General features: G+C 43.6%; 1 protein-coding gene across 2 annotated transcripts; it reads left to right on the top strand.

The window, feature by feature from the left end:
- On the top strand, positions 1-26,550 carry Ehhadh (enoyl-Coenzyme A, hydratase/3-hydroxyacyl Coenzyme A dehydrogenase). Of its 2 annotated transcripts, NM_023737.3 has the most exons (7): positions 1-128; positions 9,933-10,036; positions 12,324-12,490; positions 14,229-14,340; positions 17,315-17,419; positions 21,268-21,609; positions 24,499-26,550. In NM_023737.3, exons 1-7 carry the CDS (start codon positions 55-57, stop codon positions 25,749-25,751), a joined length of 2,157 nt encoding a protein of 718 aa, NP_076226.2. In that variant the 5' UTR covers positions 1-54; the 3' UTR covers positions 25,752-26,550. The 2 variants fall into 2 exon arrangements, with proteins under 2 accessions (NP_076226.2, XP_006522721.1); XM_006522658.4 differs by lacking the exon at positions 9,933-10,036 and having other exon boundaries at positions 41-128; positions 24,499-26,548.
- The last annotated feature ends 796 nt before the right edge of the window (positions 26,551-27,346 follow it).

The raw sequence follows: 27,346 nt of genomic DNA, 5'->3' as shown, positions 1-27,346 counted from the left end.
GAAAAGGAGCCCCGGGCTGCCCCAGACATCAGAGGCGCAGGATACCTTGAGAAAATGGCTGAGTATCTGAGGCTGCCCCACTCCCTGGCTATGATCCGCCTCTGCAATCCACCGGTCAATGCCATCAGGTAACACCGCCCGGACAGTGGGGTGTGGCGGGTCTAGGAGGGGGCTTGTCTCAGCTGGAAGGGCGGGCCAATGAGCAGCTGGCTCCGGCCTTCCTTCTGTCAGCTGTTGACCTCACTGCGAGGCCCACGTTTGGTTCTGGCGAATCAGGAACTTACAAAGGTGAGGTTGATGCAGCAAGTGTCTGCTTGAACCCCTTCCTGCAACCTTACTGCCGGCTTGCAACCCCAGCGTCTCTGTGATGCCAAAAGCTATAGTTAGCTGACTCGTAGAAAAGCAGAGTTTAGTGCCTTGAGTGTCAACTCTCCCTGTCAGAGGAGGCCTACTGGATAGTATTTTCTGAAAAGCTGAAGTTTCATTTACACCACCTGCAGTGCCCTCCTGTGCAATGCACTTAGCACATTACTATTATAAATGAGATCTGTCTTCTTGAAAAAATGATATTCATTTACCCTGTTCACTCCATATCACCGGCGAATAGAGTATAATTCTATATTAGCCTCAGGAGGAGTCACCCATACATTGCAGAAGTGGTGGACAGGATTGTGACAGATACTGTATAATTTTCACTGGTGAGACCTTGCTAAAACCCTTTTCTCAGGTGAGACCTTACAGTCTAAAGGACAAACCTAGGTACAGTTCCAGCCCTGTTCACTCTGCAGGGGACCAATGCAATGGATTTAGGCTTACTTTCAGAACAGGGTGGTGCGCTGGGGGCAGGTTGGGGGAGGGGAGGGCGGGGACAGGAGCATGAGTGACTTTAGAACTGCCACATTGGAATCAGCCCTCCCCAGCAAAGATCATGACTCCCCGTGGCAGTTAAGAACCCCTTCCCCAGCCGAGCGTGGTGGCGCACGCCTTTAATCCCAGCACTCGGGAGGCAGCACTTCTGAGTTAGAGGCCAACCTGGTCTACAAAGTGAGTTCCAGGACAGCCAAGGCTACACAGAGGAACCCTGTCTCGAAAAACTAAAGAAAAAAAAAATAAATAAAGAACTCCCTCCCCTAATCCTTCCCTACCTATATCCTCTAGTCCTTCCTAGAGACCCAAGGGTACAATTAGGGCAAAGAGGGGTGGCTGGATAATCAGAGTGTTCTGGTCCAGTCCTTCTATGAAAGTCTACCACCAACAAGCCCAGCATTGGCGATCTTTGGCAAACAGGCTCAAGCCAAACTTGCAGCAGTTTGGCTGGGAGAATAGTCCTGTACAATGGATGAGAACAACTAACCGTTCACCCGAGAGAGGGCATCTGTGACCGGCCAAGTAAAGGATTCCACCCACGTCTAGCTCGGTAGATTAGTGACTTTACTGAGGTCAGTTACAAGAGTATAGTTGCTTCTGAAACAACGGAACCCCTGGAAAGCCCACCCCAACTCGTGAGGAGCCCCCTCCTCACAATTGCTTCTCTCCTGTAACTTTGGAGACGGATCTTATGAAACTTACAGGTTTCTGAGCTTCCTGGGGCGTCTTAAACATCAGTAGATGTGTTTAGCTTTCAGTGCCCTGTCAGTCTCTTTAGCGTCCCCAGTCTTAGCCCCTTCGGGAGGGAATGCGTCAATCCCAAGGAACTAGCAGCACAGTAGCAGAATAAATAAAGTAAACATAGGCCATTTGAAAATTCCCACCACCAGCTGCTGGAGCAAAACCAAACAGATGCCGGGGTGGCACACACCTGGAATCGAAGCATTCAGGAGACTGCGGCAGAAGGAACTGTTGATCTATTCAGACCCTGTCTCAAAAAAAAAAAAAAAATCTTAAAAGCAAGCAAACAAACAAACAACAGAAAAGAGGAGACATGTTCATTTTAACTGAGATTTAAAACCACACTGTTATTAGATTTTATTTTTTAAACTTAATTATTATTATTATTTTATGTGTATGGGTCTTTTACCTGAGAGTATATCTGTGTATCACATGCCCTGGTACTCATGGAGGCTAAAAAAAAAAAAAAGAGAGAGTTTTTTTTTTAAGATTTATTTATTTATTTATTATATGTAAGTACACTGTAGCTGTCCTCAGACACTCCAGTCAGATCTCGTTACAGATGGTTGTGAGCCACCATGTGGTTGCTGGGATTTGAACTCCTGACCTTCGGAAGAGCAGTTGGGTGCTCTTACCCACTGAGCCATCTCACCAGCCCCCAAGAGAGGTTTTTGTTGTTGTTGTTTTGGGTTTGTGTTTGTTTGTTTTGTAACAGCGTCTTTGTAGTTCTGGCTGACCTGGACTAGCTATGTGAACTAGGCTGGCCTTGAACTTGCAGAGAGCCACTATCCTCTGTCTCCCAATCACTGGAATTAAAGGTATGTGCCACCACACTTGACTTAATACTGTACTTATGTTAATATGAAGGATGGCATTGATTAATACATAATGTGCAAAAATTACTGGCTACTTTGGGCAGGGCAGAAGCAAATTATTGATCATGCCAGTCTCACTCTTGATCTCAGCCCAGAAACCAGGAAGTGGCTACAGCACGTGATCTCACAAAGAAAGCATAAGCAATATGGCTCCGTATCCACGTGGGGCGCTCATGTACTGATAGGATTACTTGATAGAGGGATTCTACTGAACTCTCTGATCCTGAGTACTATGTCCATCAAGAGGTCAGGAGGGAAATGTCCCACAGTCTCACAACCACTCCTGCTGGTACTCTCTGGTGTGTTCCTAGCATTTAGCCTGCTATGTCCCTCCCCAATCAGGAGAAATCTTAAGGTAAATGCAATGGAGATTGTATTGTAAATGACTCCACACTTTTAGGACCTCCTTGTATCTCTGAGTAGCCTGTGGTCAGTCCCCTGCAGTAGTCCCCTTGCTCAGTATTTGCTTCAGCCTCGTGGAGATCTTTTTTTCTCTTAGACCCTACATGTTCCCATGTTTTCCTCTGAACTTTAATTTTAGGTAAATTGTTCACCAACTTTAACAGCTTAGCATACTTGTTTTCTACCTTATTATTATTATTATTATTATTATTATTATTATTATTTGCTTTTCTCCCTCCCTCCCTCCCTCTCTCCCATCTTCCCACCTTCTTTCCCCTCTTTCTAATTTTATGCAGGAACCTATCTCTTTCTACATGAATGAGGTATTGTAAATTGTCTAACTCTCTTTTCCCAACAATTAAAACCCTTCCTTGTTAGAGAGGGCAATCATGTTTTTCTCCATTCTGGGAAGGTTCAGTTTCTTCCTAACTACTATCTCACAGAGCAATGGTTTTCAACATTTTTTTTGATAACTATAATCTACTTAGTTAAAACAAAAACCTTAAATTTAATTTAAATACATAAAATTTGAAGATGCACACATGCATACAACATGTAGCACTGAAAACAGGATTTCCTGAAACCCAGCCAATCCTTACATGCAATAGATTTTAGAATATTCTCGTTTTTTGTTTCTTTATTTAAAATAACAACAAGAACAACAACAACAAAGCTGGCTGTAGGTCACTAGTTTGATTTGAGAAGCTTTGGTTTAAGTAACAACCCCACCCCCCACAAAAAATCAGTAGGAAAATCCTGCCATGGTCAAAGAAGCTGAGGGGTTTAGGCCAGTGCTCACAAAATGGTATCTTGAGTTTTTGTTTGTTTGTTTGCTTGCTTGTTTGTTTGTCTGGTTGGTTGGTTTTCTTTTGTTTTGTTTTTTAAATCTTTATCTAGGTGTGCTATACATGCACGCACGTTCAGACTTACATGTGTGTGAGGGTACACTTACACCTGCGTGCTGTGTACAAGGCAGTGGTTGACCTTGTAAACCTTCGCTCGAGGCTGAGTCTTGCAGTTGAACTCAGAGCTCACCAATGCGGCTAGTCAAGTTAGCTAGCTAGCTTGCCCCAAGGGTCCCTGTCTCCTGGCCACCACACCCACCCACCATTTATATAGTTCTGGTCTCCAGTCTTGCTGCTTTTGTGGCAAGTACTTTAACTGAGCTATTTTCTCAGCCAGTGAATGTTAGCATCACTCTAGACACCACTTACACACCTGACTTCAGAAGAGGTGGGAGGGTGGGGGCAAAGCAGAGGGTGGGGTGGGGGACAGGGGAGAGTCAAGGTGCTTTCTCAGATCTCCTGTGCCTTACCTTGCTGGAACCTCTCAGTCAGCTGAATTTAATAGAACTGTATCAGTTACAACCATTTCCCTTTTCCCACTTCTGAGTTTTTCAAGGGTCTAGAAGAACACAAGAGGAAGGGTGGGTTGGAATGAGAGAAGTCTTGTCCTCTCCTAACACTGACTAAGGTTAATGCCAGTGCAAACTGAGACCATCTCTTAAAAACAGCCAGCCCTTTGTATCCCTGGGCTCACACCAGCCAACCACGGATAGAAAGTGTGGTTTTATCCAGGATGTTTAGGTTTCTATAATGTGTGTGTGCGCGCGCACACACACCTCTTTTTTTTCTCTTGTATAAAAACTATTAACAAGCATTTTCATATTCTGGGATATTATTAAACCGTCTAGAAATTAATATATTTTATATACAGAATGAGACTTTTTCATTAGGGACTTGAACATTATGAGGAATTTGGAATTCTGGGAGGGATGGAAAGTCTTAGAACCAATTTCACACATATACTGAGGAGCAGTTGCATGTAATTTTTGGACTTCTAGATATTATGTAATGCTTTTAAATCTATTTCATGATCAGACTGGGTTTCTAAGGAGCCAGTTGAAAAGGAGAGGTCCTGTTTACTTTTCTCTGGGTTAAAGGGTGAAAAGTGACTGGGGGAAAGGTAACCATCGTACACAGGACAAGCACCCTCTGTGTCGCCTGAGGTTTGGACTCCTAGTTGCTGGCCTTAGCCAAAGTGGGTTCTTAGAGGATCTTTCTCCCTATGGGTAAAGAGCAGGGATTTTTGCCCCTTGATAGCTTATTCACTAAGTGGACAGATAACCCACTTAAGAAAATGCTTTTCTTTACTCCCTCCTCAGCCCTTTTCTAGTTCTGTTTGTTTGCTTGCTTGTTTGTTTGAAGTTACATCTTCCTAGCTAGGTGAGATATGCTAATTGAAATGATTTGGGGTTTTTCCAAAGAGAGAGTGTAGCCCCTTCATTGCTAGATTAGCCAGCCACACTTGCTTCTCTTTGAAGCCCGGTTTCTGAGTGTGCAACTTAGAAGAGTTCTAGCCTTGCTTCTGAAAACAATGGCCTTGGCTTTTTTTTCTTCTGTAATTCACATAGTAAGAAACCTTATGTTTGATGTTAGAACTGAGGACACACACTCATACCTGAAAACTTTTTTTTTTTAAACCAAACTTAACCCTAGAGGTTTCTTTGGTATCTTTTCTGTTTTTGAAAAAAAAAAAATCCTGATTGTTTTTAGATGAGACTTAATTTGATAAAGCTAAGGTTTAAAAAATAACAGTTGAAAGTGAAAAGCCAGCTGTGTTCAAAGAAGCTGAGGGACACAGTGAGCACTCAGTAATTGTCTCCTCGCTCCGTGGGCCCCACTCAGTGGGCACTCATCTCCTCAATTAGTCCTCTTTTCCTGGCAGTATGGTGATGAGGACACACTTGTCCTGGCTGCTGGGGTCTTTCCAGTGCTGCAGGACTTTGGTCCCTTCTGAATCACCTACATCTTTAAAGCTGGAACATCCCCAGGGAACCCAGGAGATGCTTGACCCGGTGGCTCACAATTACCCCTTACCTAGTTACCTTTCTCCCCTTAACCTAGAGAAAACCAAACAAAGCTAATTTCCTTTTCCAGTTTTTCCCATTTATGAACTTTCCCCCAAAGTACCACAAACATAAAGAGGAGAGGCTAGGTAAAGTGGGAAGAAGCAATACCTTACCCCAGTGGTGCCCATAGAGGTTGTTTGGCTCAGTTGGCGTCATTCATAATCCAGAAGGAAAAATAGCCATCCCTCTGGTCTGCCATTCAGCCAACCCTGGGTGAGGAACTGGTCACACCCATCAGGGAAGGTTCCCTAATGAACACATAGATTATTTTTTTCCTTGCAAATATTTTTTGAGTAGTGAGGTCTAACACATATTTACTGTTTCCAGCCAATAATGGGCTATTGTAAGTAGTCTAAAAACGATGTGTGCACATTAGAATACTATCTCATTTTCTATTAGGGACTTCACTATATGAGGATTTAGGTGCCTTGAGGGGAGAGGGAACCTATTTTCCACAGATGCAGAGGGAAATGCAGAGGGAAATGCTTTGTGGACTTGTAAATATTATGTAGCAGCTCTCAAGCTGTGTCATGATACAGTTACTAATTAATCAGTCAAAGGCAAGCGCTTTTATTTCCTCTAGGTTCAAGGGTGAAAAGTAACCAGACAATTATAAACATGCTTACCTGAGTCCTCCCCGGATTTACCCAGAGAAACAGTTTCAATTCCTCACTGAGTTTAGCCAGACACATTTGTTGTAGGTTTAGCACACACTTGGTGACTGGGCCTAGTCCTGGAAAGTGGATTACAGGGGCGTGTGTGTGTGTGTGTGTGTGTGTGTGTGTGTGTGTGTGTGTGTGTTCCCTATAGCATCCCATCCTTTCTCTTTATTTCTAGTTTTTGAGCTTTCAATGTTACCAAACACATCCATGAGAAGAAATGTGTGGTCGGGATAGGAAAAGCCAGTCTCTCCTCAGGCCACCGAGTGAGGTGATTTTGGTTGAGCCCAATCTTTCATTGTTGTCTGAGGGTTTGCTGGTGCTGTTTGCTTTGGAGTTTTGAAACAAGATTTCACCCTGTAATGCAGACTGGGCCTGAACTTCTGGCAATCCTCTTGCCTCCAGCATCCAAGCACTGGGATTACAGATGTGAGCCACCACTGGCTGCCGTTCTTTACCCAGAAGTAAACTGCAGTGACCTTCTGTATCCTGTCAGCCAAGACAGGTTTTAAAGAATGTGAGTCCACTCGGGTGCCTGAGGCCTGAAACACAGCAGCGTTCCACCCATTCTGCACAATTACCTTCCTAAGATTCTCTCTGGGAAATCTGAGAAATCTGGGGTCTTAGGTGGCATTGTCTAAGTCTTCCCCACAGCAGGCCTTCTGGGTGGCGATTTCCGTAGTCTAGAACGGGCCCCAGAATGGTGCCCATATCCACTGCACATGCCTTGTAATGTCATGACTTATAATCTGTTTTCCTGATCAGATTTCATTTCTAATTAACCAGTCAAAAGCAAAAGGTTAAAAGATAGAAAGTAACTAGGGACAGGTAGTTGTTATGCAGAGGGAAAGTGGCTCCCTTGTCCCCGATGTGCTTCCTTGTTCTGTTCTAAGGAGGTTGTCACCAATTTATGAGGTCAGCTTGTTCACCAAGTGAGTATGGTCCCAGTTTTTCCCTTGTTTTATTCTTTTGTTCTTTCTCCCTTTTAATTTTTAGTGGGAAATTATCTTTCTAGCTCATCGAGTCTTTTTTTTTTTTTCTTTTCTTTTTTTTTAAAGAGCAGGTCTCAGTCTGTATAGCCCTGGCTGGCCTCGAGCTCATAGAGATTCACTTTTTTTGCCTCCCAAGTGCTGAGATTAAAGGTGAGAGCCACCATGATTGCCTACCGAATAATTCTTCTCCTTTCTCCCCAAAACTATTATAAACCCTTAAACATCTCTAAAACTGCCACCCTGTGGAAGACAGACATGGTGCATTCTACCCGAGCTACAGACACATGCATACAAAAAGCACAGCTGAAAAGCATGCTTCTTGAACTCAAAACCCAGCCTCATCTGGTCTGCGGGTTTTATTTTCTTATTTGTTAACTTCTTTTTGAAAATTGCACAAATTTGGTTTAGTAAACTTTAGATGTTTCCTGATCGTTTTGGTTGTTTGTTTTTGTTTTTAATAATTCCAAAGATGGAAAAGGCTCACATAGTAAAACAGAGCTTGGGTCACATGTCTTCCTAGCATCTCTCTTTCCTGAGAGAGCACTTAGGTACCCTCATCCGGCCCAGTCAAGCCTCTGATTGGTAGCCATTTTTCTGTTTGTGAGTTTTCAAAAGAAACAAAAATGTATATAAAAGAAGAGGAAATGGTTGCCATATAAACTCCCAGCCCTTTCCCCAGTGGATCCCAGGAGAGGGAAATCCAGAAGGAGACAGTTTGGCAGTGGGGTCCCTTCCTACCATTTGCCCATAGAGAGAAAATAGTGTTCTGTCCACAACAGTTGAGTTCCCAATGAGGATGAGACCTTGTCTTGTGTCTTTTTGTCGTCATTGTCAAGCAGTGCACTGTGAGCTGTGCAGTGTGCATGTGTTCTGGTTTGTTGTAAGTGGTTTGGGAATGAAGATTTGTATGGGTTGTGTGAGAGTACTGCAGTGGTTTATCTGCCAGACTTGAATGTGTGAGGTGCTTTGTTAGGCTGGGGGCATGGTTTCCCAGAAGCAAGTCTACCCAGATGGACAACTCCTCAGCCTTTTGGACTTCTCGGTATTACTTAATGGTTCAGATTCTGCTTATTCCATTTCCTAGTAAGGAATTAGGCGTGGGAGGTTCTGTTTAGTTGTGTGTCGCTAAAAAGTAACTGGGTGAAAGGTAATTATTGTTCCTCAGGGCAAGTATCTCTTGTAGCCTGTGGGCCTTTGTCTTGTTATCATAGCACCGCTTCTGTAACAGTTTACTTTTTCCGCACAAGAGGGAAGTTTCTGCTCAGAATACAGAGAATCTCAAGCAAAAAAGGGTTGGAGCTTGCTGCTGTCTTCCGTGCAGCTGACAGCCCATGATTTAGGTTCACCTCCTTCACCATCCTAATCCACTTGGCAAATTCTCTCTTTCCCTTGCGACAAACTCTCCTGAATGGGATCACTGAACATTCCCTACTCCTTGAATGGAGACGGACCTGGCTCCAGTTCCTGTTCCTCTAAGACAGTTCCCGTCCGTGGCTTTAGCTGTACTTTCTATAGCTGCTCCCTCATATACTGAACCTGGGTAGAGCATCTACTGTAGGTCTTGCTCAATGTTTCTTTGCCCTTGCCTTTCCCTCCTGAATTAATTAGTGTGGAATTTGGCTTCCACAGGCAGAAAACTTTCAAAGACAGTGAATTAAACAAAGACTAGTGACTTCTCTCACTGTAGTCCAGAATGGCTGCTCCACAGCCCTCAGTGTCTGTCCTGCAGTCCTCCGTATCTACCTCTTGGTACAAGAAGAATACTTCTGTCCAGCCACCTCACCTGTACTTTTGCCAAGAGTAGGGAGGAAAGAAAAGTAGGAAATCTTGTCCACTGTTTTCCAGAAATCTTCCTTAATGTTGCAGGTATCAAGAGAACTTAGTGGCGTGGGCGGACTGTGCTGCAAAGCATGCTGGGAAATGTAGTCTTTGCTTTGGGCCACCATGGATCCAGCTAAGAAGCAGGTTTTAGAAGAAGGTGAAGGGGAAGGGATGTTTGAAATAACTAGCACCCCTGCCACATGTCCTAGACAGGTTCTCCTTTATCTTTTCTGTTCTAAAAGCATGATAAATTGAAGGAAAATTTGTCCCTTCCAAACTTCTGTGCTGCCTGCCTTCTTTGTGCCTTTACCGCCACACTCAGATCTTACACTTTACACAGCAGTTGCATGTTTATACCTATCAGATAACTCTGTACTTGCGATGTCATGTATAACACGTTTAGAACTGGTTACTAACTTTTCATGATCAAACTTAGAGCACAAGGGAGGAAACTAATAATGCTTTTAAAGTGGAATTATTTTATCAGCCCTGCGCTTAATTGACAGTAGATATTTTATTTCTTTAACAAATAGTGAAAATTCTGTGGTAAAAATCTGTATTTTTTTTTATCCACCATAACTGTTCAGTGGTTCATTAGTAAAGAAATAATAGGGTAGAGATTTAATTTTGCTTAATTTGCTGTATAAAAATTTTTTTCTTTTAGTCCAACTGTAATCACAGAAGTAAGGAATGGACTCCAGAAAGCTAGTTTGGACCATACGGTTAGAGCCATAGTGATCTGTGGAGCAAATGACAACTTCTGTGCAGGTAATTAAGTGTCTAGATCTTTCCCATTACCTCTAGAATTATACCCAGATAATGCCCAGCAGTACATCGGCTATCCCTTTGGGTAGTGACTAGGGACACTAGAGTGGAGGTGAAAAGCATCATGGGTGATGGGACCCAGACAGGACTGGGTGGCCTTTGAAGAACATTTCATTCTAGTCTTGATGGCTGATAGCTGCTGCCTGCCACAAACATGCTGATGTGTGTCTGCTTTACATATGTCCCTTCTATCCTGCGTGAGCTTGGGCCAGTCTCTGTCATCCTTACGTCATTGTCTCTGCCTATAGAGCAGGGTCCATGATTTCTAGCTGACGAAGGCTGTGTGAGGTTAAGTGAGATGCCTTAGCTGACTATCCTTGTACAGTGTCTGTACTCAGAACCTGTTCGGGAAGCATGACTGTTTATTCAGAGTCTGGAAATAAAGCCCATTTTCCTTCAGACAGCCCCTACCCCCAGTGACCATAGCACTGTTTCTCTGGGTCTACCTGACAAGGCACAGCACAAATATCTGAAGTGATGACTCCTCTGGTGTAGTCCACACACAGCACCTCTTTCTTTCCCTGCCCCAAGAATGAATGCATTGCACCCTTTGACAGAAGTCACATGGGAATGAGGGCCCAATACCAGAGGTCTTCAGTATTTGTAAATGGTGGCCTGAGAGTACACCAGTTCTGGGGTGAGGATAAAAAAAAAAAACCAATATAAAAACACTGGCCATAAAATCACTGCTTACATTGCCTGCTCAGCACTGTAGAGATGATCCAGTAACCAAAACCAAAGCAATATGTTTTTATACACATTTTAATGCTCAGCAAGTCCAGATGAGAATGGTTGAGGAAGAGACAGATTAAATTAATACCAAGCTTACTGATGCCCTATGGAAACACTATATGAATTATGTATTCTGTCATGTAAAGACAAGAAATAAGGCTTTGTAGTCTGTTCTCCTTGTTAGAAATACATACTGAACTTCAAGTTAGTCAAGATAGGTATTGAGACAGAAAGAGTAAGTTGCAGGTGCAGACCATAAATGCACTTACATACGCGTGGGAGGACTAAGAAACCACCAAAGTCTTAAACTTTATCTCCGTGTGGTGATATTTATGTGGTCTTTCGTGGTTGCTGTTGTACAGGTTTTATACGTTTATAATTTCCGCATCATTTTATAATCCAGAAGGACAAGCCATGTTAATTTTCTTACTCATAAGAAATCTATCGAGCCGGGCATTGGTGGCACACGCCTTTAATTCCAGCACTGGGGAGACAGAGGCAGGCGGATTTCTGAGTTCGAGGCCAGCCTGGACTACAGAGTGAGTTCCAGGATAGCCAGGGCTACTCAGAGAAACCCTGTCTCGAAAAACCTAAATAAATAAATAAATAAATAAATAAATAAATAAATAAATATCAGGGGCTAGAGAGATGGCTCAGTGGTTAACAGCACTGGCTGCTCAGGTTTGATTCCCACTCCCAATGAGGTGGGATGGCCGCCACTCCCAACCATCCATAACTCCAGTTCCAGGGAATCTTGAGCCCTCTCTGGACCCCACAAGCACTGCAGGCATGTGTGCTCAGCCATAGCATGCAGACAAAATCCCCATACCTACAAAACAAAAATAAATCATTTTAAAAATGCTTTCAGGAAATATATCAGTACTAAGCTGGTTACCAACATAGGTAGTTTACCCTTTTCCTGTGACATCTGACACTGTAATGGTTTATGCTCTTAGTGAAGAAAGGGCAACATTCTTTTGTTGGTGTTGTTGTTAAGATTTTAAAAAATTTTATGTGTATGAATACACTGTCGCTGTCTTCAGACACACCAGAAGAGGGCACCAGATCCCATTACAGATGGTTGTGAGCCACCATGTGGTTGCTCGGAGTTGAACTCAGGACCTCTGGAAGAGCAGTCGCTGCTCTTAACCGCTGAGCCATCTCTCCAGCCCAACATTCTTCTAAAATAGTTTGGTGAACAGCAAGAGGCACTGATTCTCAAAATGATAGACTTCGTAAAGAACCTAGTTCCTTTTCTGAGCTTTTAAATTACTTCAAACTTAGAGCTTCTCACTACAAAATGGGAACACAGAATGTGGAAGGTTACATGGCTCACTGGAAAGACTGGATTTTTCTCTCATTTCCTTCTACTTATAGTCAGAGAAGAATGCACCTCTCAGCTCCAAAGCACCTGAAGTTCTAAAACTGGCTGGGTCTCCTTGTGTCAGTGACCATGACCCAGTCCTTCTGAACCACTTCCTTGTCCCTGTGTCTTTAGGTGCTGATATCCATGGCTTTAAATCTCCCACTGGCCTTACATTAGGAAGCTTGGTAGATGAAATACAGCGATACCAGAAGCCAGTGGTGGCCGCCATCCAAGGCGTGGCTCTTGGAGGAGGACTAGAGCTGGCCTTGGGCTGTCACTATCGGATTGCCAATGCAAAGGTAAGAGGCTCCCAGGGGCACAGTTAGGGTGGGCCTTGTCTTCAGTGCCAGCTCTAAGTGTGGTCTATGCCTGGGGCTGATGGCATCGAACGCTGACTTACTGCTGACAGTCCTGTGCATCTTGAGAGCTGGTTCTCAGTTGTTTGGTCCCTGCCCCCATTTCACAGTGTCCCCTGGGCCTTAGGTTCCAGAGTTGTTTTGTAGATGTTCCACTGGGACTGGACCCCACAACTCTGGATTTTGATTGGTTGTGATTTTCTAGAATGGTCTTCAGTTGTTACAAAGAGAGGCTTCCTCAGTGAGGGGTGAGGACTACACTCAACTGTGGGGATTAGGGCAAATGTAGTTAGTGATTATGCTCTTCAGTAAAGTGATGGTTGTAGGCTCCCCTCCAAGAGCTATGACCTCACTAGCCGTGTAGTTGGCTAGATTCCCATTTCCAGGAATGGTTTCCCTTCTGTTGAGCAGGTCTTAAGTCCAATCAGAGAGCTGCTGGTTACCTGGTTACCATAAAGGTATGGGCGCTGCTGTGGCATTCATGATGCTTGTTTTGGTTCATGGGCATCGTAGCTGGCTTAGATGACTGGTTGCTTCCCTTCTTTGGAAGCTTGTGTACCACGTAAGCTAGTCCTCAGGGGACATTCAGGTCAATTCAGCTCCACAGCCTCTGGGCCCTGTATCCGAAGTGCACAATGCCCTCAGCAACAGGGACTCCCCATCCATCTCTGGGGGACAACCAAAGGCAAACAGCAAGATTCTATAGTGTGTTGGGAGCCTCTTGAGCAGTCACGACCAACAGCTCAAATTGGGACTTCTCATGCCTGGTGTTGGAGTTTTTGTTAAATAACCTATAACTCCTGTGGGTAGCAGTGTCAGTCCTGATGGGAAAATGCCATTTAAAACATCTATGTATGCATAGATACAGATTCGGGTGTGTTATATGTAATCCTAAGTAGATAAATAATAGTTTGATGCCTTATGACTCTTTCAAGCATCTTCACAGTTTATCCTCTTCCCTCTTTCTTCTGTTTTTTTAAATCACCTTTCCCTTTCCTAATTAAAACTCCCCCACCCCTTTTTACTCCCCCTGAGAATTACTTGTGCTCTGATGGTCCTTTCTCTATTGAAAACTATCAAACACTTCATGAATATGTGTGCCATCCTTGGCAGCTACCTTGCCAGTCATCTCTGTAGTGGTCCAGTCTGAGTGTCTGAGCTGCTCAGTTGGGCACCTGCCTTTTTTATTGTACTCATTTGGCAGGCATCACATGCGTTTCATCGTGGCTTACATCCACATCCCCAACAGCTAAGGATTCTGAGCACCATTTGCCACTTGTGTGCTTTCTTTGGGGTGTTGTTTATCTAGATAATCAGCCCATTATTAGTCAGTTGTCCTTTTATTGTTAAGTTGTGAATATTCTTTGTAGCGTGGAGATGGGAGAAGCTCTGTATCATTCTTTCCCCTCCTCTGGGTTTTGTCTTCACATTCTGATGCTTGCAGGAACCCTGAGAGCTGTAGAGGCTACTTTGTTATATGTGGCATGTCATTATGGAGTCAAAGGGAAAAATGTGTCCAAGCAAGGGAGTATGAAAAGACAGGAGTAAAAGGAGACAGCAGACACTATGCCCTCTCGACACTGTTGCTGAATTCAGTGCAACTGTTTCTTATGGGTAGAATCCCTTGAGCTCACGTGCACTGTCTCTTTATGGTGGCCTGTCTGTCTTTAATGTTTTGTAGGCTCGTGTTGGCTTCCCGGAAGTGATGCTGGGAATTCTTCCTGGTGCAAGAGGAACGCAGCTTCTACCCAGGGTCGTTGGAGTTCCTGTTGCTCTTGACTTAATTACCTCAGGTCAGTGGAAACCCCAGTTATGATTTGGATCAATGTGGAGTACTAGACTAGAATCTAGAAAATCTTGTCTTGGTCACTTACTACCCATGTGGGTTCTAAGGAGGCTACTTTGCTTCTCTGACTCCAAATTTTGTCATCTGTAAAATATTGTTTCAATAACCTTCCTAAGCACTTCCCAAATATTTCCATGAGGACCCCGTGTACATGAGCAAACGGCTCATCAACCTGGGGTTTATGGGAGTTTATCTTTTTTATCCATAGACTACATGTTCATATAGGAACCATAACAGTCAGACCCGGCTTAGGAAGTTTAATGTCTGGGGCTGTGGGTATAGCTTAGTTGTAGGGTGCTTGTCCAGCTTGCATGAAACCTGGGTTTGTTCCTTGGCATAAAATCAGGTATTTATTCCAAACAAACACGTGTGGCTAAGTGTGCGCTTGTGCGCCATCTTTCCTTTCATCGTGTGCACAGTAGCAGTACCCACCAAAGGGTGATGATGCAGATTGTGTACTGTGCTTAGACCCGTCTTAGAGTTCCTCTTTCATCGGCTCCAGCTCAATATTGCTGTTTTCTAAGTAAGGTTACCATGAGGCTCCCACTTGCAGATGCCGTCCTATTGAATGAGCAGTTAACGTAGCAAAGGTTTAAATTCCGTTATTTTAGCAAAAGGTTGTGTAAACGTTTAATAAATTTCTCATCATTTTAAAATTATCTCAATCAGAAGCCATTCTAAGGTTCCATCTTAATTTCTAGTACAGTAAATATTGACAGATAAAACCTATGAAAATAGTAGCTCTTTAATTTCTAAGACTATAAATGGGTGATTTTTTAGAACTAATATTAGATATCTATATGACCTGATTTAAAAAAACTGACAGAAAAACAATATCTACATGTGCCAGCATAGAAATCAACAGTCTATATGAATTAAAAATAACTTTGTCCTCTTAAATGGGGTGTATGGAAGGAAACTAGATATATTGAATTCATATTCACTCAAACATCAGGTTACCAATTGTTTAATGATGGTATATTTTAAAGAACGAGAAGTATTTGAAGTGATTTCTATTCCTTCAAAGAATGCTTGGAATTAGCATTCTGCAGAAATTCAGTGTACGTGAGGCAGGTTACTCAGCAAAAGACAAAATAGAAATAGAATCATAGAATATATGCGTGGGTTCTGAGTTTGCACACCCAAAGGTTTACGGAATTAAACCAGTGAAGAAATTGAAGAAACTTGTCAGGAAGCTAAGAGTGCCGCAGAGTAAAATCAGGAAGAAAAACCACTTCTTAAACAAAGAAGAGCGAAGGGAACTTGACTGGCTTTCACAGGATGCCACCAGCTTGGCCCACCTCCGACTCATGGGCTGCCACCATTCTAGCACCATGAGAAAAGAAGCAGAGACTCTGAGATGGACAGGTTTTGACTTGTGGAGCAAAGGCCCCGTGAATCGGGAGACGCTGGCACAGGAGTCACACGCCTGCCTTCTTGAGTCGATGTTGTGATCTGGTGGCTGGGCTGGGGGTTGGCTTTAAAATGATAGCTCAGGTAGCTCAGAGACATTCCGTGACGACATTGAAATTTTAAGCTTTGGAAAAAATCTTGAAGAAATTGGGAAAGAATCATAGCAGTGTTAAATGTGTGGGAGGTGCTCTTGGTCACTCTGGGTCTCCCCACGGCTCATCTTCCAGCACTTTCGTTTTACAGCCTGCTAGACAGAGGTCCAGTCTACACTGTGTGTGGCCCAAGAAAGACTGAGTCTCAACCTGGCTGCGGCTTTGGGTTGAACATGCAGGACTTCCTTGTGTTTACTTGTTAGTAGTTCAGATCAGAACTGGGCCGTTGTCAAGGCATTATTAACCGAAAACATACCCATGATATTCTTTCTGTGCAACAGCCAGTCCCTCCATGGGCAGCTCACATTCCCCATCTTGTTATCTCAGAGCTCCTTGTAGTGCCCAGATTTTATTTTCCATGCCTTGGTCTTTTTGCCCTGCCTAAGGAGGGCATCTTTATACAGAGGACACTTGACAGCACTCGACTGCCCCACCCCTCTCCCCGGATGAGGAGGTTTGGAAGGTTTTGATGAAGCAAAAGAACCCTCAGCTGAGCACTGATTCCACCAAGTCTGGGATTAGGGCTTCACTTCTCTGCCAGGGCATTGAAGGAGCAGCTGTTTAATGGTGTCTGCTTCCTTCGAAACCTCCGTAGGAAGCAGGCTCGCAAAGCTCGCCCAGTCTGTAATCTAGGTCAGAGTCAAGGTGCTCACTAGCCAGAAAGGGATAAAACTCTGTCTGACTTCTCCTACGTGGTTCTCACTGTACTTGGTGGAATGCCAACCTAATCAATGTAGGTTCTCCTGTTCAGCCCACTAGCGTTGTGTCTGGGGACTGTCTCTCCTTGATCAGTACAGTTCCTGGTTTGCAGCCCAAAATCCAACCATTTCTCACACTTCTATACAGATACATAGGGTTATACACCTCTAAAAGGATATAAAGAGACCACTCACCCTTTACTGAATCCTCAGAATTACTATGGTAAGCATAATTACCTCCATTTATCAGAGATGAAACTGGAGTCCTCGCACAGTTCCCTGCGGTTTCTCTAACAGTAAGAATCAGAGCTACCGCTTAATTCAAAGAAGGCCACATCTGTAGGGATGTTCAACCACAATAGTTCAGCCTGGGCCTGGTGGTTCATACCTCTTAATCCCAGCACTCAGGAGTCAGAGACAAGTGGATCTCTGAGTTTGAGACCAGCCTGGTCTATGTGTGGAGTTCCTGGGCAGCCAGAGCTACATAGTGAGACCCAGTCTCAAAACCAAATCACCAAGTACAGTAGCCAGGTTGGCCTTAGGCATTTCACTTACCAGTTCGTATCTCCAGGAATGGCAACCTTCCCCACTAGACAGAGCAATGCCCCAGTGGGTCCTCGCACTGTTATTTGATTTGTTTTATTTCCTTTTGATCCAGGAAGACATATTTCAACAGATGAAGCACTCAAGCTTGGAATTCTGGATGTAGTTGTAAAGTCAGACCCAGTTGAAGAAGCCATCAAATTTGCTCAGACGGTTATAGGTAAACAATAATAGAAAATAGTGCAAGATTAGGAATAAGCTAAACATGCATTCTAATAAGGAACTCCTTAAGCAACTGATGGGGCATTCACTTAATAGAATGTAGCCAAGCTTTAAACTGCATTGATCTGGCATAAACTCCATGGTATATTGTATCAGCTAACGAAAACAATGTTATTTTAAGTGGTGTTTTGCGGATGGTGTAAGGAAACAAGGGGGTGGGGGTGGAAGAGAAGGTAAATATGTTGAGAGTGGGTATGCATAACTTCTGTGTATGTCGGAAGCGTTCACAGGCAGGGGAATGACTCTTTCTGGAGTGGAACTGGACATTTGCTGAAGTTCAAAGGCAATGCTCTATACTTTACTCTGCCGTGCTTTGGGGGATTTTATACCCTATGAGTGGTTTTTTTCCTGCTTGAAAATTAGAATTAAAGTTGAAACAGAGGAACAAGTATGTAGCTGGTCAGGCTCTGCAGGGCTCTCAGAGACAGCACAGCCTCTGTCTTGGGCAAGTGACTTCTGGCCCTGCTGGCTTGTAGACCAGCGGTATTCCTTCAAGTGTGCCTTTAGCACCACCTACTGATAGATGGCTTATTGGGTTTTGTTTTAGTTTAGTTTAGTTTTTTTTTTGTTTGTTTGTTTGTTTGTTTTGTTTTTGTTTTTTACTTCAAGCTGCGCCTTTAAAGCTAGAAAAAATTGAAACCGTTGCTGAGGACGTAACCAGGAGCTGAGTGTAAAGCCAGAGTTTAGTTTTCACTAGCCTTCTTTCAAGAAAAATCACAACAGAAGCCAAATGACTTGACAACCTCTGTGGGAAAGTTTATGGCGGCTGCAGCCTCTGAGCAGGGAGACGCCACCCCATAATCAGCTTCCAAACGCTAACACCATTGCATACACTAGCAAGATTTTGCTGAAAGGACCCAGATATAGCTGTCTCTTGTGAGACTATGCCGGGGCCTAGCAAACACAGAAGTGGATGCTCACAGTCAGCTATTGGATGGATCACAGGGCCCCCAATGGAGGAGCTAGAGAAAGTACCCAAGGAGCTAAAGGGATCTGCAACTCTATAGGTGGAACAACATTATGAACTAACCAGTACCCTGGAGCTCTTGATTCTAGCTGCATATGTTTCAAAAGATGGCCTAGTCGGCCATCACTGGAAAGAGAGGCCCACTGGACATACAAACTTTGTATGCCCCAATACAGGGTAACGCCAGGGCCAAAACAATGGGAATGGGTGGGTAGGGAAGTGGGGGAGGGTAGGGTATGGGGGACTTTTGGGATAGCATTGGAAATGTAATTGAGGAAAATACGTAATAAAAAATATTAAAAATTAAAAAAAAGAAAAGAAAAGAAAATACTCATGAAGATTGTCGGACTCCACTTAGTGACACGGAAGGCTCGGGCCACTCCAAGGCATGCCCCTGGCAGGGACCAGTTTTTGAAATTGTTTTTTATGGTCCAACTAGTTGTAGGTTTGGTGTGACAGTGGCACTCACACTACAAAGAGGAGGTATCGATGGGAAAATGCTGCTGCCTTCTAACTAGGAGTCAGCAAGTCCTGCCCGCAATGGAAGCACCCTCCCTGCAGCGCCATGCCTCCCTGTGGCGCTCTGCCTCCCAGGCTACTATCACTGGTCTGTGTCTCTGTGCCCCAGGGAGGGCTGCTTGGCTTGTGGGCACCGACTTGTATAATTTGCTTGCAGAGAGCGCCCCAGGCCACTATTGATTTCCATTTGTAGCAGCCTGGGTTCCCATAGGAAGTTCTGTCCTTCCCTGGTTTCCCTGAATTCAGCTTCGAGGGTTGAGTGCTTCAGACAGGATTAGAACCAAGGTCTATCACACTTACACTATGGTCCAGGGTGTTTATTGGTTTGGTTTTTAAAGTTAATTCTAAACATTAAACCCCAAAGTCTATAAAACAAAATGATGCTGGTCTCAGCAACATTACAGTTTGTCCACTTGATGGCACCCCAACGTTGAGCCATCGTCTGCCTTAAAACTCAAGTTGCCTAAGGTTCTGGCTAGGGGCAATTCTTTGTGATGGTTTGAAAACTTTGTTGAGAAGAGTGGATGGAGGTATGTAACTTGCTTGTGGTGAACAAGTGTTTCTGTGGTGAGGCTCTGCCTGAGTGGTAAGTGGTGTGTGGGGGTGTGTTGGTGTGTATGTGTGAGAGAGAGACAGACAGACAGACAAGAGGAGCCAAGGATGTTTTTCCTTTTCCTTTTTTTCCTAGTGCTTTCCTTGGTCTTGCTTTTCATTTTACTGCTTGCTCCTTGTAATCTACCTTTTGTCTGTCTGTGAATATTTCCAAGGTATGGAGTGGCCTGACCCACACAGGAGGCCTCCTGTTGAGGTGCCTCGGGCCGTGAGTGGCCTTCCTAGAGTTGACGATAGGCAATTGTTCTCTCCGTCATTTGTGGAGTCTAACATGGGTGCAGCACATTGGGTCAGAGGAAGAGGAAAGGAGTCTTGAGTCTTTTGTCTCTAAGGAAACAATTTATGTGAGGTACACATTGAGTCTCTTTAGGCAGACTGCTAATCTCTTCCTGCACAGTTGGCAGAAGGGTGTGTGGGAGAGGACTACATTTGTGTCTGTCTGAAGTATGACCCCCTTGTTTTGTAAAAATTTGTGAGCAGAACCAAGGGTAGAAGTGGTCACAAGCCTGGCTGAGTCTGCTTTGGTCCAGCCTTCCGGTTTTTTGTTTTGTTTTGTTTTGTTTTGTCTTTTATGCTATGATGGCTCATTCTTGAGATGGTAGATCTTCTTAGAACCCATTATGTGGTGCTGAGTTTTGGTAACTGTAATTGGGTGTGTGTGTGTGTGTGTGTGTGTGTGTGTGTGTGTGTGTGTGTGTGTGTGTATGTGTGTGCGTGCTTGCGCATGCATGAGTGCATGTTTATCTGATTTTAAAATCATCTCATTGAATTAAGAAGATTATAGAACCATATGGTTCTGGTGCCTAGCTCAAGTTCCTTTGTTGGCCCTCCCCCTAGAAAAATGTATAGTATTAAGAGTTCAGTGAAATTATGGCTGGTTTTGAGGTGGGTGCTTGGCAGGGAACAGAGTTCATTTACTTATTTAGTACCTGTGTATCAGTTCTCCCACCTGTGTATCAGTTCTCCCACCTGTGTATCCAGTTCTCCCACCTGTGTATCAGTTCTCCCACCTGTGTATCAGTTCTCCCACCTGTGTATCCAGTTCTCCCACCTGTGTATCAGTTCTCCCACCTGTGTATTCAGTTCTCCCACCTGTGTGTCTGGTTCTCCTACCTGTGTGTCAGTTATCCCACCTTTGTAGTCAGCTATCCCACCACCTTTTGGAGGGAAGGGGGAAAAAAAAAAGACTCTTTTTGCCATGTGGACTATCTTTTCTCCTGTATTAAAAATCAATTTACTATACTGTAAGTCCTTATCAATGAACTTACAATTCTTTTTTATTGCCAATCATTGCCCCATATAACATTTCCCTCTGTTATGGTATTTTAAAGATTTTGTCATTATTAGGGAAAGAATGTGAATAATTTTGAATAGATGATATTAAGTAAGAACTGTACTCTTTGTACAGATTAATATTTAATATATTATAAAGTTGTCTTGGCCTCAGAATAAAAAGAGACTGCACCTTTCATGTCTGAATTAGTAGCATAATACTTTCGATCTTCTACTTTACGGTCTGAAGTTACTAAGATTACAGACTTTGGATATCGTGTTTCATTAGATATTGTAGTGCGTAGCGTCTGACTGGGTTGTGGGAACCACGCACCGCACTGTCGTTTTGTTTTTGGGCAGTTCTGTTCTCTTTCTATTATGCTTACGATACTCTGACCTTTAGCAATTCCTTTCAGGTAAACCCATAGAACCCCGCAGGATCCTAAACAAGCCAGTCCCAAGCTTGCCCAACATGGACAGTGTTTTTGCAGAAGCCATTGCCAAGGTACGGAAGCAGTACCCTGGCCGCCTGGCTCCGGAGACTTGTGTCCGTTCAGTCCAGGCCTCCGTGAAGCATCCATATGAAGTGGCCATCAAGGAAGAAGCAAAGCTGTTTATGTACCTTCGGGGGTCGGGGCAGGCTAGAGCCCTGCAGTACGCCTTTTTTGCTGAAAAGTCTGCAAATAAGTGGTCAACTCCCTCAGGAGCATCTTGGAAAACAGCATCTGCTCAACCCGTCTCCTCGGTTGGTGTTCTTGGTAAGCATATTTCCAAACCTGCAGGTTTCTTTTAATCAATTGAAAAGTTCATACATGTGTCCATTGTGTCTGGATCAAGCTCCCCGCTTTCCCTTTCCCTCAGTTCCTCCCTTAGCCTCCCCGCCATTATTTTTTTTTTTTTCCTATTTCATGTGTTCTCTCTCTTTTTCAAAATCATGGAAGTCACTTAGTGCTGCTAGCATGTGCATGGTGTAAGGCCATCTACAGGCACGTGGGAAGCCTCCAGGGAGGAGGGAAAGCTGACTTCTCATGCCAACAGTCATTCACTGACCAATAGCCCAAAGCTTGCAGGTGGATGTCCTGCCCTCCTCCCCTTTATGCTGAGATTGTGTCTGGCTAGATGTTGTGCAGGTCTTGTGTGTGCAGCCAGAGCTGTTGTCGGTTCATATGTGCAATGGCACTGTTGTATGAAAAGCACAGCACACTTCAAATGTCACTTGCTTGGGGAAGCTATTATTTTGTTGAACATGGCACTCATGTTAACGCTTGTTAATTCTTGTAGGAGCCTATAAACTCTTTCCATCCTGCGGGTCAGCTCTAGGGACCTTCCAACTGTGGCAGTCCTGTCCATACATAGGCCATACGAGTGGAGTTTGTTTCCGGCTCTCAGCATGTACTCTCTGTTCACTGCCTTGAATACTATATTTTTGTCTTAATTATTGAAACTGGGAAGAGTGACTTTCCCAACTTTTTTTGAAAGATTTGTTTATTTTATATATGTGAGTACATTGTTGCTGTCTTCAGACACACCAGAAGAGGGCATCAGATCCCATTACTGAGATAACTGTGAGTCACCATGTGGTGGCTGGGAATTGAACTCAGGACCTCTGTAAGAGCAGCCAGTGCTCTTAATTGCTGAGCCATCTCTCCAACCCCATCTCCAATTTTTAAAAATACTGTTTTGACTCTTCTAGGTTTCTTGTGTTTCTATATGAATTGTAGAATCTAGTGTTAATTATGCAAAAAGTTGGGCTGGTATAGTGCTTGCATTGGCTCTACAGATTATTTTGATATTTCATCCTAACAATACTAAATTTTTTTCTGGTCCATGAACATTGGCTGTCTTTCTGCCAATATCTAGGTGATTTTGATTCTTTTTATTTCTTTCCCTCTTTCTTTCTTTCTTTCTTTCTTTCTTTCTTTCTTCTTTTCTTTTCTTGTTTTCAATGTCAGGTATCAGCCTTGTGCACGCAAGCACTTTAACACTGAACAATAAATACCTTGGATATTCTTTAATTTTTTTCCAATGATGTTTCATTGGTTTTAGTACACAAGTCCTCCTTTGTTAAATGTATTCCATAAGTATAGTTATTTTTTATGTTATTGTAGGTAAAATTGCTTTCTTATTTTCATACAGTTCATTGCTAATATGTGAAGATATATTGGGGGCTGGAGAGATGGCTCAGCAGTTAAGAGTAACTGCTTTAGCCAGGCAGTGGTGGTACATGCCTAGTACTTGGGTGGCAGAGGCAGATGGATCTCTGAATTTGAGGCCAGCCTGGTCTACAGAGTGAGCTCCAGGACAGCCAGGGCTACACAGAGAAACCCTGTCTTGAAAAAACAAAACAAAACAAAACAAAACAACCAAAAAGAAAAGAAAGAAGGAAAGAAAGAAAAAGAGTAACTGATTTGAAATAATGAATATCAAAGTTTTGATCCTAGCATCCATGTGACAACTTGAGCAGCCCCTCCCCACAAACACCTGTAACACCTGTTTCCAGGAGCGGGGTGGATATAGACAAGGGTATCACTGTGCTTGCTGGCTTCCAGACTAGGTGAAAAGACACAAGCTCTCGGCCTCTTAAGAGAGAAGTCTCTGCTTCAAAAGAAATAGGGAGAAAGGATAGACAAGGACACCCAACTCCTTATACTGATGTCTGTGATATAATGCACACAGAGAAATAAATATTTTTATTATTATTATTATTTACATCCAAACCACAGTTTCCTCTCTCTCCTCTCCTCCAATTCCCTCCCCCACAGACCCTCCCTCATCCACTCCTTCTCTGTTTCCCTTGGGAAAGGGCAGGCCTCCCAGAGATATCAAGTTGCCAAACACGGCATATCAAGTTGCAGTAAAGACTAGGCACCTTCCCTGTATTAAGATTTGAGGCAAACCAGAGGAAGGAAAAGGGTCCCAAAATCAGGCAAAAGAGTCAGAGACAGCCCTGCTCCCACTATTAGGAATCCCACAAGAAGACCAAGGTATACAACAGTCACATATATGCAGATCATTCCCTTGCAGGCTTCCTGATTGTCAGCTCAATATCTGTGAACCCTGGTTAGCTGATTATGTGAGTTTTCTGGTAGTGTCCTTGACCCCTCTGGCTCCTACAATCTTTCCTCCTAGACTTCCATGGGATTCCCTGAGCTCAATCTAATGTTTGGCTGTGGGCCTCTGCATCAGTTCCCATCAGTTGCTGGGTGAAGCCTCTCTGATGACAACTAGGCTAGGCACCAATCTACAAGTACAGCGGGAAAGCATTAGGAATCATAAATAAAGGGAACACAGTTGCTTTTAGGTACAGATTTTACGTCCTGGAACTTGACTGGATTTGTCTATTAGTCCTCAGAGCTTATGTGGATCTGTGTATAGGAATCCTAGTGATTTTTATTTTCCCCAGAGCACTTAACAGTGCATGAACTATTCAACCCATTTCTGTTCACTGACCAATCCCAGTGTTCTTATGAATTATTGGTGCTAGGCATGGGAGCTAGGGTCTCATGTGTGGCAGTGACCAGCAGCTCTATCCCTGGGGTCATTCTTTTAAAATGTCACTTTGCCACAGGTGCCTTCTACCAGCGACCAGCTGTTTGGCTCCCAGCACAAACAAATCACGTTTTCTTTCCTTCTCTCTGAATCCACAGGCTTGGGAACGATGGGCCGAGGCATCGCCATCTCTTTTGCAAGGGTGGGGATCCCTGTGGTTGCTGTAGAGTCAGACCCAAAGCAGCTAGATACTGCAAAGAAGATAATAACTTCCACCTTGGAAAAGGAAGCATCGAAGAGTGGCCAAGCTTCAGCAAAACCAAACCTCAGGTTCTCCTCATCCACAAAGGAGCTTTCGAGTGTGGATTTAGTGATTGAAGCAGTGTTCGAAGATATGAACCTGAAGAAGAAGGTCTTCGCTGAACTGTCAGCCCTGTGCAAGCCGGGAGCCTTTCTGTGCACCAATACCTCAGCACTGGATGTGGATGACATTGCTTCTTCCACAGATCGCCCCCAGCTGGTGATTGGCACCCACTTCTTCTCCCCAGCCCACATCATGAGGTTACTAGAGGTCATTCCTAGCCGATACTCTTCCCCCACTACCATCGCCACAGTCATGAGCTTATCCAAAAGGATTGGAAAGATTGGAGTCGTTGTTGGTAACTGCTATGGATTTGTTGGGAATCGAATGTTGGCTCCCTATTACAACCAGGGCTATTTCTTGATAGAGGAAGGTAGTAAGCCAGAGGATGTAGATGGGGTCTTAGAAGAGTTTGGTTTTAGAATGGGACCCTTCAGGGTGTCTGACCTCGCAGGGCTAGATGTGGGTTGGAAAGTTCGCAAAGGGCAAGGCCTTACTGGACCGTCCTTACCTCCAGGAACCCCCACCCGAAAGAGGGGCAATACCAGGTACTCCCCAATTGCTGATATGCTCTGTGAAGCTGGGCGATTTGGTCAGAAGACAGGTAAGGGCTGGTATCAGTATGACAAGCCACTGGGTCGCATCCACAAACCTGATCCCTGGCTTTCTGAGTTTCTGTCACAGTATAGAGAAACCCATCACATCAAGCAGCGCTCCATCAGCAAGGAGGAAATCCTGGAGCGTTGCTTATATTCCCTTATCAACGAGGCATTCCGCATCTTGGAGGAGGGGATGGCCGCTAGCCCAGAGCACATTGATGTCATCTACTTGCATGGGTATGGGTGGCCAAGGCACGTGGGTGGGCCCATGTACTATGCTGCCTCAGTTGGGCTGCCCACAGTTCTAGAGAAATTGCAGAAATATTACAGACAGAATCCTGACATCCCCCAGCTGGAGCCCAGTGACTACCTGAGGAGGCTGGTTGCCCAGGGAAGCCCTCCTCTGAAAGAATGGCAAAGCTTGGCAGGACCCCATAGCAGCAAACTGTGATTCAGCCTTCTGCATTTTGCCATGTATGGTGGCATCTAATTTCAGTGTGATTCATTCCTAAAATCCAAACAGATTTCTCTGAAGTACAAATGATGATTGCTGCTGTTGCTGCTGCTGCTGGTGGTGGTGGTGCTAAATGGTCAGCAAAAGCCCCTCTCTGTATCTTCCTACCTCATAATTCTAATGGCCAGATTTCAGGAATGTGTTTTCTATACCTCTGACGGTACTTCTATCAGAAAAATTCAGCAAATATGTATTTACTACTGCAAGCGTTCTTCTCTTTTGACTGTTTGCTTGGTATAGCCATAACTTATACAAAATGTTGCTAAGAGAATAATTCATAACTCCAGTTGACAACCCAGATATACCTTTTAGCAAATCAACAAAAGTGGCATGGACATACAAGTCACACATTTCAGCTGTGTGACGGAACATGATGCACCATGGTGCTGTGTTGCAGCATTGCTCTGACTAAGAGGAGGCAGCCAAAGAAGGCCACATGTCATATGGATGTGGATATAAAATTCCAGAATATACAGATCTGAGAACAATGTAGATGAGTAGCCCAAGGCTATAATTGTTTTAAGTTAAAATTACTGCTGATTAATACAGAGTATCTTTGGAGTTTGATAAACTTTTCTAAAATTACTTTAGTGGTGTATCTGTAACACATTGAGTTCAATGGTTCAAAGTGAACTATGTAGTGTGTGTGTATATACACACAACATATATATATATACATATATATATATATATTCTATCTCAATGAAGTTAATAAAATTAATGATGGTAAAGCCTTTCATTGTGTAAAAAACTGTTCTTATAATATCGTCACCTATTAGCCTAAGCAAACTCATTGGAATTTCTGAGGGCGAGATCGCAAATAAATGGAGTAAATTTTCCGTCGTGAAACAACATGGCAAGATGGCCTGATATCCACCAGAGGATCAGAAGTTCAAGGGCTGGAATGGGCAACATGGGGCCCCATCTCAAAACAAATAAAACAAACAAACAACCCCAAACCAAACCAAAACAAACAAAAAACTCAAAAGCCCACACAAGTAAATAACAGAGGATGTGCCTTGCATTGTAATTCAGTTTGGAATTTTAAAATATGAATCATTAGCATCTGGGTTATTTGATTTAAATGCAGAGCATTACAAAGGATTTCTTGGAGTTGTAACTTTGAACAAGAACTCTAAATTAACTTTTTAAGATGGGAGTGGGTGGGTTGGTGAGCAGGGGGTGAGGGGGATAGGGGCTTTTCAGATGGGAAAGCAGGAAAGGGGATAACATTTGAAATATAAATAAAGAAAATATCTAATTTAAAAAAAGATAGTCATATCAACTTTTCCTCAAGCCATGGATGAATTTTTGCTGAGTTCTTAAAATATTTTCTAATTAAAACAGCAAAGGGACCAGTGAGATGGCTCAGTGGGTGGTACAGCAGCCACACAAATTTGATGACATGAGTTTACTTTTTGGAACCCATGTAAAGGTGGAAAGAGAGAACCAATTCCACAATGTTGTCCTCTGACCATGACACATATGCGATGATGTGCAGACGCCCTCTCTATAGTAATAAAAAAATTAAG

The sequence above is a fragment of the Mus musculus genome, chromosome 16 (genome assembly GCF_000001635.26).
Source record: "Mus musculus strain C57BL/6J chromosome 16, GRCm38.p6 C57BL/6J".
Classification (NCBI taxonomy): Eukaryota; Metazoa; Chordata; class Mammalia; order Rodentia; family Muridae; genus Mus; species Mus musculus.
Note: the sequence above shows the minus strand (reverse complement) of the source record. Positions and strands in the feature narration are given on the sequence as shown.